This window comes from Rhinatrema bivittatum, chromosome 1 (assembly GCF_901001135.1).
Source record: "Rhinatrema bivittatum chromosome 1, aRhiBiv1.1, whole genome shotgun sequence".
Lineage (NCBI taxonomy): Eukaryota > Metazoa > Chordata > Amphibia > Gymnophiona > Rhinatrematidae > Rhinatrema > Rhinatrema bivittatum.
The window spans coordinates 196,511,623-196,526,417 of NC_042615.1; the positions used below are offsets into that span (position 1 = coordinate 196,511,623).

A 14,795-nucleotide genomic window follows, 5' to 3' on the forward strand; every position below is an offset into this window, starting at 1 on the left:
TCCTGACTTGGTTTGTCTCCTGACTCCTGACTTTGGCTCGTCTCCTGGCTTCTGTCTTCGGCTCGTCTCCTGGCTCATGACTTTGGCTCGTCTCCTGGATTTCTACTGTCTGCCGTTTGCACCGACTCCTGGGTAGCTCCGTCCCGGAGACCTCACCTAAGTCCAAGCGGCTTGGGTCCTCACGGGTTCCTCCTGGGGGGACCTCGGGCTTCCAGTGGTGAAGTTCCAGTTGGTCTCCTGACTTGAACCGCTTCCCGGCTACGACTTCCACTGTGGATCTACTCACAGTGCACCATCATCATCTCTAGCCGGCTCAAGGGTCCACGAACTCTGCACCTACACACATAGGATCTCTCACAGACACACACACATGCACACACAAACAGGCTCTCAGACACACCCAGGCTCTCACTCATTCACACATACAAACAAGCTCACACACATCATGGTCCCCTGTTATCATTGGGCTGTGGTGAGATGAGCTTCCCCACGGCCCAGAGGCCTCCTTCTATCAGCGGGCCATATGGCCCATCGATTTTCCTGCTTGGGGAGGGAAGAAGGAGCGGAAGCTGTGCCCGGGCATGCACAGGTTCCGTTCCCCCACCCAAGCAGGAAGATCGGTGGCCGTTTGACAGTAGGCGAGGCCGTGGATCACCAGCAGGTTAGGCTCCGATGGTGGCCCACAGCTTGGCCTGCTGCCACTGGACTGCCACCTCCCCGGGTGTGCCATGAGGTAGATCTTCACAGGAAAACTTTCCACTCTTATGGAGTACAAGATGGAACATTTCTCTTACAGTGCAGATATCTTTGATGTGGGTTTTACATAGTTATTAAGGATGTGCATTTGTTTTGAGGTAAATGGGTTAAACATAACAAATTTGACCCTGTTTGTTTCATTTGTGGTCACCCAAAATGAATGCAGGGGGTCCCATGAATGAAACAAATATTTTATGTTTCCCATTCATTTCTATGGCCCACTGAAGACTTAGGGGTGAATTTTAAAAGTGTTGCTCATGCTAAAAAGCCCATATGTGCAAGTATCTTGGCTGTGCGCAAGCAATGCATATTTTAAAAGCCAGAAATTATGCATGTATATACGCATGTGTGAGTAAAAGAAACAGGATGGAGTTGGGGGCAGGGCATGGGCATTCTGGGTAGTGCCAGCAGTTACATGCATAACTGTATAACTGTATTTTAAAAGCAGCTACCTCAGCACTCAGCTGCTTGTTAGCCTCTGCCACTCCTGGTGAGGTTAAATCTGGAGAAATTGCTTTTTAGGCCTAACATGGCAGGGTGAGGGATCTGGGTCAACTTGGAGGAGTGCAGGATGAAGAACCAGAAGGGTCTGGATGACTTTGAGATAGATAAGGCAAACTGGTGGACCAATTGGTAAAACAGGCTATGGCCTGCAAGTGAGGATGTTTTCAAAATCTGCTTACCTGTCGGGTAGATTTTAAAAAGGGTTGCACATGCACCCATAAACGCACGTGCTATTTTATAAAGTGTGCAGGTAGGTTTTAAAAGCACATCTGGGGAGAAGTTCATGACTATTCCTGTTCAAATATATGGTTTACTCTTTTATTTATTTAGATTTATATTCCACTTTTCACAGTGCTTCAAAGTGGGGTCATTTTCTATCGATATCGCACACGTGCAATAGCTAGATAGGGGCGGGGCAGAGTCAGGACTGGAAGAGGAGGGGTCGGGGTGGCATCAGGGCAGGGTAACTTCACTGGTGGCGATAAGGTAAGACCCATTATTGCCACCAGTAGAGTGCCCAATAGCACCACCTTTCACAATGGCACTATTGGGTGTGAAAGTGGTGTGATTGCTGCCAGCTTTTGCAGGCCTGTCCCCAGCTTCCCCCCCCCATTACTGTGGGATTCAGAAAACCATGCGATTTTAGAAAATCCAGGCCTAAGTTTGTACCTGAGGCAATGGAAGGTAAAGTGACTTGCCCAAGGTTACAAAGAGCGACAGCAGGAGTTTGAACCCTGGTTTCATGGTTCATAGCCCACTGCTCTAACCACTAGGCTACTCCTCCACTCAGGTGAGGATTCTGGGTAAAGATAGGCCCAAGGATTTTCCACCCAGGCCGATTCTGTCGCAGTCGCGCTCGGCAGACCACGTGACCAGAGCGACCAGCCTACCGAGGGATGCCTGATCCCCGATAGGCCAATCTGCCACTGCCTCCACTGCACTTCTCCTCCACTCCACTTTTACTTTTTAAAAATTTTTTCCTTTCTAACACTATCTTTGGATGCATATACCTAGTAATTTGTTAAAACAATGCTTTTCTGTATTATTTTTCAGATCTCATCCGAAAAATAGCACAACAAAAGTTCGGACAAGTACACAATGATTATCAAAAGGTAATTTCTTATATTAAAAATGGTAGTAGATACAGTTTTTTTTAGTTTGAATATCCTGTGCTACTAAATAATTAAACCCTTATATCCTCTATTTTCATCTAAGTAAACAGTAGTGGCATTACTGTAATTAATCATAAGAACTGTACTACACTTTGCAACTGGCAAATTTTATTTTCTATTTAGTTGTCACTGTTGAGACTAAAGTATTTCCGTTATGCCCTTTTCATTAGTTTTCTTTAAATGTCTGGGCCTAGCATTGTGTTTGCGCAAGGCTAGCACCCATATTCATATGTGTGTGTGTGTGTGTGTGTGTGTGTGTGTGTGTATGTATATACTATAGATAGATATGTAGGTATAACTATAATTATCCAACACAAAGGGTGAGGAGGTAATAAATTCATACATGTATGTGTTTTGCTACAAAGCTGCATTGGGAGGGACAAAACACTGCAAGAAGCATATTAAATGAATAATAAAGCATAGTGCTTGACAGACTGCAGCTTTGTAGTGAAACACATTTGTGTCGAGGGGTCCTATGGTTTTTTAATCTTTATGTTATATTCTTCGAGTGCCTCTAATTAAATAAAGGAACTCTTTCTACTCTGAACCTGTGGGATTTGAAGATTTGTTTTACTTTATTACCTCTTGTGTCGATTATCGATTGTGACTTAGTTTTGGGGTACTTGCCAGGTTCTTATGGCCTGGATTGGCCACTGTTGGAAACAGGATGCTGGGCTTGATGGACCCTTGGTCTGACCCAGTATGGCATGTTCTTATTTTTTTTCCACGTTTTTATGTTTGGATATTCACTATAATTATCCAGACAATTTCTCCTTCATTTGAGCACTGAATAAGGGTGCCACATAAATACTGAAAATAAAATAAATCTGGAATTTATCATCTTTGATTTTTTCCTAAATATGCATATGTGTATTTGGGTAGGAACAATAGCATTATTCTTTCTCCTATTACCTTTCTGGAAGCTTTTATGTTGCTGGGACAGCATTAATTTATTGCCAGATCATCCATTCCTGAAGTGGCTGCATGTATCTGAATTATGTATTTGTTACTGATAATCTGTTTGGATGAAAAGTGCTAATTTATTATTGTGTATGATTTTTGCTGTAGCTTTTATATACAGTTAATAAAGTGAGGATTTATACAGTTAACTTTGTTTTGATATGTATTTCCTCTGTAAGATGGTTTTCTTTTTCCCCAGGTAGTAAAAACTTGGATTTGTGAAGAGCAGTATATTCATTTTGGAGGGAAAGGGTGTGTGTTTGTAGAAAATCCATTCTTTTTTTCAAATGATTATGCAGGGAAAAGCTTAAAATGTATTCATTATATCTATTTATGTAGCTTTAGCTTACATGTTTTTATTAGTAGCTAAACGTGAGTTACATTCAGATACAGTAGGTATTTCCCTGTCCCCAGAGAGCTTACAATTATGTTTCTACCTGAGGTAATGGAGGATGAATATTTCCATTGTGTAACAATATGAGTTATTGCAGGCTCAATGTTGTATCCTAATAAGCTGTACCTAAGCAAATAAGCACTTAAATGCCAGGGCCTCCCAGACTTGACCTTGTGATCCCACAGGGTTTTAGGGTAGTCAGGTTTTCAGAATATCCCCATTGAATAGGCATGAGCTATGTTATTAAGTTTACAAATACTGTAGTCTCTGATGCATGCGTACGTCTCTCATACCTAATCAGTGTAGACATTCTGAAAACCAGACTGGCTGCAAGGTCGCCAGGCCAGGTTTGTGAAGCCCTGCCTTGTGCAGGTTACCTTATGAGCTGTATCACATAACACTAGAATCCCTGATATGTATTGCAATGTATGCACAAATTTATAGTTCTGCAGTTGCCACTGGCATAGACTGTACTAAAGGAAGATGTTTTTCACACACACACACACATACATACATACATATATATATATATATATATATATATATATATATATAAACCCTTCAGTTTCCTTAGCCTGCTACAGTTCATTTCCACTGATGGTAATTTCTTCCTGAATTACATATTCCATGAGGCTTAGAAAACTGCACTTCTTGGGATTTCTTAACCATTTTTATACTTTTCTAATACCAAGCAGTCAATTGCAACATGTCATAGTTAAGCTTAAAATTAGAGCTTCTCTTTTAAGGTTTTAACTTATAAACAATGATAAAACACCTCTGATGCAAAAAAACAAAATAAAATGTTTATTGAATAAACATCTAAAAAGCAATACTGCCACTAGAACTTTTTAATCTTGCCTGCTTTGGATTCGCCATTCTGATGACTCCTGAGCTGCACCAGTTTTTAACAACTGATCAGCCTTCATTGTCCTCCTCCTCCTGCTAACTCCGCTGCACAGCTGCAAGTGGAGCCAGTAGTACTAGAAGAGAATGAGCAAGCCTTGGGGGTTTAAGAGTGGTAGAAATAGGGGTAGTGAGAAAGTTGAGGACTGGCTGGTGGAGAGAGAGAGAGAGAGTGGAGGGGCTGTGGGAAGGAAGTACTAGGTGGGGAGATATGTGCTGATGGCTAGGGAGCAAGAGCTGTGCTAATTACTGGGGAGAATGCAAATATTGATTTGTTATGGCAGTACATTTACATTATAGCAATGTATATAGTTGATTAAACCAGAAAATGTACACAACAATTGTACCTGTGCTACAAAAACACCAAGAAACACCAATGAATGTACCGTGTTGCTGGTAGGGATGTGCAGAGGGACGCCATACGTTGCATTCGGGATTCGTATTCGTCTGGGGGCAGGTACGTTGCATTCGGCAAGGGGGCTCCCCGATATGTTCTATACATCAATTCCTATTCGTTTCCCCACTAAAATTAAATTAACTACAACCCCCCACCCTCCTGACACCCCCCCCCCAAGACTTACCAAAACTCCCTGGTGGTCCAGCGGGGGGTCCGGGAGCCATCCCCTGCACTCACACCCTCGGCTGCCGGTTTCAAAATGGTGCCGATAGCCTTTGACCTACTATGTCACAAGGGCTACCGGTGCCATTGGTCAGCCTCTGTCAAATGGCCATCGGCGCCATCTTGTGCTCCTACCATGTGACAGGGGCTGTGACATAGTAAGGGCAAAGGCTATTGGCGTCATTTTGATTACTGGCAGTCGACGGCCTGAGTGCAGGAGATCACTCACGGACCCCCGGTGGACCACCAGGGACTTTTGGCAAGTCTTGGAGGACCCTCCTGACCCCCACAAAACTTGCCAAAAGTCCAGCGGGGGTCCGGGAGCGACCTCCTGCACTCCGGCCGTCAGTTGCCAGTATTCAAAATGGCGCCGATAGCCTTTGCCCTCATAGTGAATTGGTCAGCCCCCGTCACATGGTAGGAGCACAACATGGCACTGATGGCCATGTGATAGGGGCTGACCAATGGCACCGGTAGCCCCTGTGACATAGTAGGTCAAAGGCTATTGGTGCCATTTTGATACCGGCAGCAGAGGGTGTGAGTGCAGGGGATGACTCCCGGACCCCCCGCTGGACCACCAGGGAGTTTTGGTAAGTCTTGGGGGGGGGGGGGGGTCAGGAGGGTGAGGGGGCTCCTAGGCGGCCGAATAATTCAGCGAAGATTCGTTGTATTTGTGGGGAATTGCGATACGTTTTGCTTCCCCACGAATACAACGAATAAGGCCCTATACATTGTAGATTCCAAATTCGTAGGGAACGAATGCACACCCCTAGTTGCTGGCAGCCTAGGGGATTTTGGGAGGGCTCTAGGTGGAGTGTGAGAGTTGGGGTAAGGGGTAGAAGGCAGCCTGGAGCACCATGGGATTTTTCGTATCAGCAGGAAAGGGGGGGGGGGGATGCTCCTCATGCCTCCATAACCCACAACTTCTTTTAATCTTTTGGTGGGGTTGGATACGCGGCGGGGGATGGGGATTGAGTATAAATTCCCAGTATGATTTTTACTTATTTTGAGTGTAGGGATGAGAGGATTAGGTCTACTGGCCTGATAGAGTTTTTTAAGTTACCTGCTATATTCTGAATATAGCTAAGTAGGGTTAAAGTTACTTGAGTACACCAACCTGGATAACTTATCTGGCTAACTAGAATATTGTGACAAACCAACTATATCAAAGAAATCACCACAAAATTCAGCGATCTAAATAGTAAATCAACAAAAATCAAGAGCAAAGCTCTATCGCTAGAATATTGGCCTGCCCCTGTAACACCCCTAAGCTTTCTGCATAAATTATATCCATCTAATCACTTAGCCACATAACTTGGGGGCATTCAGACTGAGGTGGGGGGGGGGGGGAGGAGGAATTTAAATCCTCCAGATTTGTATATGAACTTGCTTGAGTATAAAAATAATAAACAGCTGGTAACAACTGCCAGACACCTAGAAATCATAACTGTTGTTGAGAAATCTCTCACCTCCTCATTCATTTTTTAGAGTTTATCCTAGTTGCTGTAATAAAATGCACACTTTAGGGTTTAAAAGGTGGTAGAAATAAATAAGCTTTTAGGGTGTGCATGTGTGTGAAAGAAATGTATGAAGATAGTACTAATCCTTGTTTAGATGACTTCTCTGATTCCATTGTTTCCTTCAGTTGAGCAGTTTTACCTTGAGTTAATCATTTGTTATTCACCTGATTTGTTTTTTTGTGCATGCTGCTTCTACATTACATGCCTCCATCTGCTTTGACTTCTACAGCCAGAAAATGTTGTCCTGACGCTTCAGGTAATTAATGCCTTTTAACAGTATTTGCTAGTGGTGCTCCATCCTTTGCAAGATGGAGCTTACAAACAAATGGTATCAACTGGTTTTGATGAGCAAATATTTATTATAAGCCAAGCAGTGCCCCATTCATACAGTAATGTTATGTTTCTGGATACCTGGATAAATATATCTGATTTGAATGTAAATGGTGATAGATCATCCCTTTTAATATGTTAACAATTCTGATTGCATGATATAAATGTAGGTTTAATACATTTTTAATATACTGCCTTACATAAAATCAAAGCAGTTCACTTAATAAAATTAATACATAAAATGCCTATACCATCATAACAAATAGATAACATCAAAAGATGTTACAGCAGTATTATTTACAGTCTTTTAAATCACACTTTGGATAAGGTGCCATATGAAAATTGAAAATAAAAAATAAGGCTTTAGTTTGCTTCTCCTTCGCCTTTTTGTATACCGTCTTAGCTAACTGATAATGCTTTCCTTTCAAACTCCTTTTCCATTCAATCAGCAAAAGGTATTTATCCATTAGAAACACAGGCAGGTTGATATAGTTCAGAAAGGTTTCCATCACAGGATAAGTATTAAGGCTTTCAATTTTTCAGTTCTGTGACTTCTTAAGTTAATAGTTTTAATTGAAAGTCATAGCAGTGATGGTCAGAAGATGAGAACTTGCAAATGCAGATCAGTCAGCTGTACATAAGATGATTTTGGCACTCTTATATGTCCCAAAAAATACTGGGTAATGCTCTGCTTCTTTTTCTTTTTTACTTTTCCTCTCCTTTTTCTATATTCCCTCCCTACTACATACACACACACACACACATTTCTTTCCATTCCCTCTATAATTTCTCTTATCTACCTTACAGGGTCATTTTTCAAATCATGTTAGGGCAACAAAGTGTAATAATAGTCTCTAACGCATGATAATAGACTCTAACTCATATTATATCACAATATCATCACCTTACCCTGGCCACGTGGCCTGAGTCCGATCCCTGGACTTTACCCCAGTCACATAGGAAGATAAAGTGTGAAGGTTCGCCTGCCCCCGCTGCGGGATCAAACGTAAGGTAAAGAGGTATCTGGAAGGGGGCCAGGGAGTGGCGAGAAGGGGGCTGAGGATATTGTGATGTCAGGGGGAAGGGGGGGATTGGTCTTTGGCTATCAAGGGTTAGGGGGAGGGAAGAGGGGGGCTGAAGATATCGGAGGGCCATGGGGAGGGGGTTTGTCTTTGGCTATCAGGGGCTGGGGGGAGGGAGGATTGGTCTTTGACTCTCTGGGGAGTCAGGGCGGAGGTGGGAAGGGGCTGAGGATATCAGGGGGCTGGGGGGAGGAGGGATTTGTAGATGGATATTAGCAGGGTTTGGGGGAGAGTGGCCATTGCCACTGTGTGCTTACTGTCATTGTTATTTTTGTTTTCAGCCCTGGGTTGAAACGGGAGTCAGCAATAAACCCTGCTCAACCTCCTCGTTTGGCCATGGGTTTTTTTCCGCAGCCAGCAGCCCTTTAAGTCAATGCTGGACCCGTGAGGTTGGGGAAGCCATCGCGTTAAAGGGTCACTCATTGCAGACTTTTGTGTAAACAGCATTTGGCCATGTCACAAAAGAACGTGCCATGGAGCTGTGATTTGTTTTCAGGGGAGGGGCCCCACTATCATGGCAACACCCCCCTGCAATATCGGGACACCTCCTGCAAAGACACATTGCAATTTAATGAATGTAGGAGTTAGTTCTGCATGTGCTCCCCAATGTTGAGTCTCAAATTGTTCCTCCCTGCAGTGGCAGCAGATTCTCCTCCTCTCCACCTCTTTCTCCCTTTATCTCTCTCTCTTTCGACCGTCACCCGTATGACATAGTGAGGGCAAAGGTAGCGCCGGCGCCATTTTGAAGATTGGCAATACGCCGGCGCTACCTTTGCCCTCACTATGTCATACGGGTGACCGTTGCCCGTATGACATAGTGAGAGCAAAGGTAGCACCGGCGCCATTTTGAAGATTGGCAATACGCCGGCGCTACCTTTGCCCTCACTATGTCATACGGGCGACCGCCGCCCGTATGACATAGTGAGGGCAAAGGTAGCGCCGGCGCCATTTTGAAGATTGGCAATACGGCCCGCGTGCAGGAGGTCGCTCCCGGACCCCCGCTGGACTTTTGGCAAGTATTGTGGGGGTCAGGAGGCCCCCCCCAAGCTGGCCAAAAGTCCCTGGGGGTCCAGCGGGGGTCCGGGAGTGATCTCCTGCACACGTGACGTCGGGAGCCAGGAACCAAAATGGCGCCGGCGCTACCTTTGCCCTGTCACATGATAAGGGCAAAGGGCCACCGGCGCCATTTCTCAACGCAGCCGTGGCCAGAGAGCTGGAGATCGTGCCAGGTCCCCCCCACTGGACCCCAGGTAATTTAAAACATTTTGGGGGGGTTCGGGAGGGTGGGGGATTTGTTTTAAAGGTTCGGGGTGGGTTTTAGAGTTGTTTTGGTGTGCCGGCTTTCCTGCGCCCTATTTAACGATACAATACAAATGCCCCTGACGATAAATCGGGGGCATTTGTATTGTATCGTGCACTCTAACGATTTTGGACGATTTTAAAATTATCTGACGATAATTTTAATTGTTCAAAAACGATTCACATCCCTAGTAACTAGTGTCAAGATTGAATCTAGATCTGTGGATATTGCTTTGTCTAGAAGTAAGAGTCCTTGAATTATTTCAGGACAATCTAAGCAAGAGCAATCCTTTGGGGGATGATCCAGTTCACTTATGTGACCACAGATTTAAGCAGAGCAGGATGTGGTTTTAATACAAGGTGTTGGGGTCCCAGGAGGAGTCCTCTCTCAAATAAACATTTCAGGGATGAGAGCAATTTTATTATGCATTTCCGTTACATCAGACAAGAATGTTAGGATCAGATCTGATAATTTTGTCTCAGTTATGTATATAAACAATGAGGCATAAGAAGTCAGAAAATGTTGAAGGAATTTAGTAGACTTTTACAATGAGCAAAATCATTTGTGCTCAGTCTGTCTTTAGTACATATATCAAGGAAGAATAATATGCCAGCCAACTGGTCATTCAGATAAACTTTAGGTCCTTGGGAATGGGAGTTAAATCAGCAAGTCTTCCATTGGGCCTTTTCTCGTGGGGGAATTTCCAGAATGGGCTTTAGGGCATCCTGCCACAAAAGGAAACTGAGATGCCTTCACGAGCAGAGGTGAGGTACTCTAGCAAAGAAAACAAACACTGAAATGGTGAAGGGACTCCTCAGTTTTTGCACCTTGGAGAATAATTACTAAAGTATTAGACACAATACTTTTGGTCAACCCATAAAAGGCAGGCCCTAGGGGGTCCAAGGCTGTAGGCAATTATGTCAGTATGGTGTCTCTAGTCTAGGGATAAGGGTATATGTCTGAGAGAGGGCTGTCAGCAGAATGCAAAATGATGCCTAACGGAGATTGCTGCATGTGTCTCCCCATGCACCCTACTGGTGCCTAATTTGCATGCATGTGGACTGTAGCATCACAACTCCCATCTTCTTTTTCATCCAAAGCAGCAAATTTAAGTCCCTTCTGAGCATGGAGTTAGGTCAGTTGCCCTGCTTGCCATCCCCCTCTGTCTAAGGGCTTGTACCTAAGTTTAAGAACATTTAACATATAGCTATCAAAATACCATCATAGCTAGGCACTACCGGCTGAAGCAGCCTTCAAATTGCCTTATATATAATCATAAAGTCAAAGCTTAGTGACAGTTAAATGGCCATATATTACCGGGAGAGTTGTGTTTCAATTTTGAAATACATTCTCAAAAAAACAAAAAAAGCACTAAGCCTTGAACATATGATTATATATAAGGCAATATGAAGGCTGCTTCAGCAGGTAGTACCTAGCTATGATGGTCTTTTGAAAGCTACAGTATATGTTGCATAGTGACTGGAGGTACTAACACTATAATTGATATTATTACCGGCCCTTAATTATTGTTTCAGCTTTATTAGGTATTCTTAACTTTAAGAAACTATTACAGTCTTGGATTTATTTTTATTTTATTTAACAGTTTTTTATACCGACCTTCATAGTGAATAACCATATCGGATCGGTTTACATTTAACAAGGGTATAAAAAGGAGTAACAAATTCAAGTGAGCGAAAGATAAACAATAGGTAGGAATAAGTCAAAGTTACAATCAACAGGGGGAGAGAACTTGGAAGCTTGCAAGCAAGCTGGAAGGAAGGTAAGGCCGGAGATAAACCAGTGATACCATAAGCTCATGGATCATGAACATGGTCTTAAATGCATCAATTGGTTCACCCTTTGAATCCATGGGTTTTGTTTCTTTGTATTTTTTGACCGTTAAAATCATTTATAGTAGCCATAAGCTCAGCCAGAAGAGTAAGTGATCTTGATATGCTACTTGTATCCTCTTTGTTTCTCCAGATTTTATTTTTTTGGTTAAGGCTGTAGCCATCTTATTTTGGAAGGGGAGGGGAGATGGTCCCAGCAATTTCCTCCTGCTCTTCTGGGCTTTCAGTTTTATCAGAATGTGAGCTAGGATCTACTGCCATATGCCCTTATTTCCAACTACTAAGGGATATTTTATATCCTCAACTCACTTAATGTAGTCATTGCAGTGAGAGCCCTTGGCTTGTGCCATGCACTAGGATTCCTTTTGTAACTCTGCAATCAATGGCCTTAAATTCATCCACTAGGTGTCACTGTCCCCCAAGGGGCTATGAGCACCATCTTCACAGAATCTGCAGCCTCGGCTGGACCAGGCAGTGGAAGACCTGTCCTGACCCATAAATTGAACCTGTCTGTTATGGTAGTGACCCTTGGCTCGAGGCAAGATTGGCACCACCTGCAGGGAGGAGCCCTGCAGGTCCTCACTGTTGACAAGCAGACCTGGCTGCAGAAGACACCCAACAGGACCTTCACCAATTCCAGCCCTTGTTCCCCCTCAGATTGAGCCCTTGGGTGCCGGGGCTGGCTGGACTTAGGTGTGGGTATCTAGATCATAGAGAATCCAATGAAGGCTATGATCTGCTGAAGAATAGTCAGTGCAGGCTAAAGGTCAGATAGACCACAGGTGGAGACAAGAGGTACTAGAGGTCGAGGCAGGCGAAAGCAGTAAGAATGAAGGCAGGCCAGAGATCAGGGCAGGCAGAATGTGGGCAAAGTCCAGAGGAGGTCCAAGGTCAGCCAGTTGTCGATCCAAGAAGAAGGCAAAGTATCTGGAGCCAAGAGTCAGGAGCCACAAGAGGACCTATTGCCGAGGCATCTGGTGTTGGGCAGATCCAAGTTTAAATACCCGAGCCCCGCTGATGTCATCTGTGAGTGCCACGGAGGTTTTCCCACCAGGCCCTTTAAATCGGAATGTGACGTGCACGCGCACACCTTTGACTTCCCTCTGCTCAGGGCAGTGTTTCCAGCATGGCTGGGCCTATATGGCAGCCTTCCGTTTCTTTGTCGAGACATCGGAAACCCTGGCTGGGAGAGGTAAGAGCAGTCGGCCATGGGGCGAGCCTACAGCCGGCTGAATGCAACAGTACCCCCTCCTCTAGGGCCTTTCCCAGGAGGTTTAGGTCTTCTGGGGTGAGCTGCATGGAAGGTCATTAAAAGACCCTTATCCAAAATGTCCGAGGTGAGTTCCCATGTGTTCTCTTCGGGGCCATTGCCCTCCCAGGAAATTAGGTCCTCCCACTTGTGATCCATTCATCATATGTCCAGCACCTTCCTGACCTGGTAAACTTGATTCCCTTTAGAGATAGATCTGTCGGTTTCGGCACTCTTCGGGAGGGCCAGGAGAGCACTTAGGGTTTGAGCAAAGACACATGGAACACATTGTGAATCTTCAGAGAAGTCTGTAATTGCAATGGGTAAGAGACAGGACCAACATGACGCGTAATGGTGTAAGGTCCGATGTAACGTGGTGCGAGCCTCATGGAAGGTACTTGGAGCCGGATGTCGTGGGTACTTAGCCAGACCCTATTTGGGGAGCCGGTCACCGATGAAGGTCTTCTGTCTTTTTAGCTTGTTGGGACGCCTTCCAAATCATGTCCTCAGTTTGGAGCCAGAGGGTGTCTAGTTCCTTAGCTGTCAGCTGTGCTGCAGCTGATGAGACAGAGAGGGGGAGCTGGCTGTCTCTTGTACACTATCAAGAATGGGGAGGATCCTGTGGCAGCATTAATGTGGGAATTGTGAGAGAACTCGGCCCATGGGAGTAGTGTAGCCCAGTTATCTTGCCATGCATTAATAAATGCTCTAAAAAATGTCTTCAAGGTATGGTTGGTGCGTTCCACCTGACCGTTAGCTTGTGGATGAAAAGTGGTAGAGAAGATGAGCATAATATTGAATTTCCAGAGTGAGTGCCAAAATTTGGCCATGAACCTGGACACCTCTGTCGGAGACTATATTTTGCAGGAGACTGTGCAGATGAAAAATGTGAGAAGTCAAGAGACGAGCCAATTCAGGTGCAGAGGAAAGGCCCAGAAGTGCCACGAAGTGAGCTATCTTAGAAAATTGGTCAATTATAACCCATATAGTATGGCAACCATTAGAAAGAGGGAGGTCCACCACAAAGTCAGTGGACAAATGTGTCCAGGGATGCTTGGGGGCCAGCAATGGCTATAACAGCCCCCAAGGTTGTCCTACCACAGGATTTTATTGAGTGCAGTAGGACATGAGTCCATATAGGCCTTAACATTGCCTTTTATCTGGGGCCACCAATAATACCATTGTAGCAGTGCCAGGGTTTGGGACCACCCAGGATGTCCTGTGATTATAATAGTCATGGGACCATTCAGAATTTTCTGATGGAGTTGGCTTGGGATGACCATCTTTCCTGCAGGGTTGGTCAAGGAAGTTGCCAGGATGATTCAAGTGGGATCGATGATACGTGTCAGTGGATCGGGGATGACCTCTCCCTCAAAGGACCGGGATAGAGTATCCGCATGGACATTCTTGTCTGCCAGCCAGTATCTCAGTTTGAAATCAAATTGCACAAAAAATAGGGACCACCAGGTTTGGTGAGCATTCAGATGTTGGGCCTGGAGTAGATGTTCCAAGTTCTTATGATCAGTGTATATTGTAATAATGTGTTGTGCACCCTCCAACCAGTGTCATCACTCCTCGAGTATCAATTTTATGGCTGGGAGCTCCTTATTCCCAATATTGTAATTTTGCTTGGCAGATGAACATTTTCGAGAAAAAAATGAACAGGGTCAGATGATCCCCGAGTCTGCATGTTGACTTAACATGGCTCCCACATCCAGGGAGGAGGCATCAACCTCTAAGAAAAAAGGACGCGTGGAATCGGGTGGCAGAGACGAGGTTCCCAAAGAAAAGCCTGTTTCAGCAATGGAAGGCCATGACTGCTTTGGGTGACCAGGTCTTGGTATTGGCTCCTTTCTTGGTGAGTGCCATGAGGGGGACAACAATCTAAGAGCAATTGGGAATGAAGTGTTGATAGAAATTGGGAAATCCCAGGAATTTTTGTAAGGTTCAGAGGCTGGATGGTTGCACCCAATCTTAAATACAGTGTGCTTTCTCGGGATCCATACATAAGCCCCTGCTAGAAATTATATACCCCAAATACGGTAGGCTTTCTTTCTCAAAGGAGCATTTTTCAAGCTTGATATAGAGCTTGTGAGCCCATAGGCACTGCAGGACCTGGTGGATGTCCCACCGATGGGATTGAAGGTCCTGTGAGA

At 44.7% G+C, this 14,795-nt stretch overlaps 1 protein-coding gene across 6 annotated transcripts in view; it reads left to right on the forward strand.

Moving 5' to 3' along the window:
* Positions 1 to 14,795, forward strand: part of PROM1 (prominin 1) — a 342,522-nt gene that overhangs the window by 98,620 nt on the left and 229,107 nt on the right. For 4 of the 6 annotated variants that reach the window (XM_029590622.1, XM_029590614.1, XM_029590641.1 and 1 more), the window contains exons 3-4: positions 2,314 to 2,372; positions 7,058 to 7,084. In XM_029590622.1, coding sequence (XP_029446482.1) covers positions 2,314 to 2,372; positions 7,058 to 7,084 — 86 coding nt within the window. The remainder of the gene's footprint in view (positions 1 to 2,313; positions 2,373 to 7,057; positions 7,085 to 14,795) is intronic. The other 2 variants (XM_029590632.1, XM_029590660.1) reach the window with 1 other exon arrangement.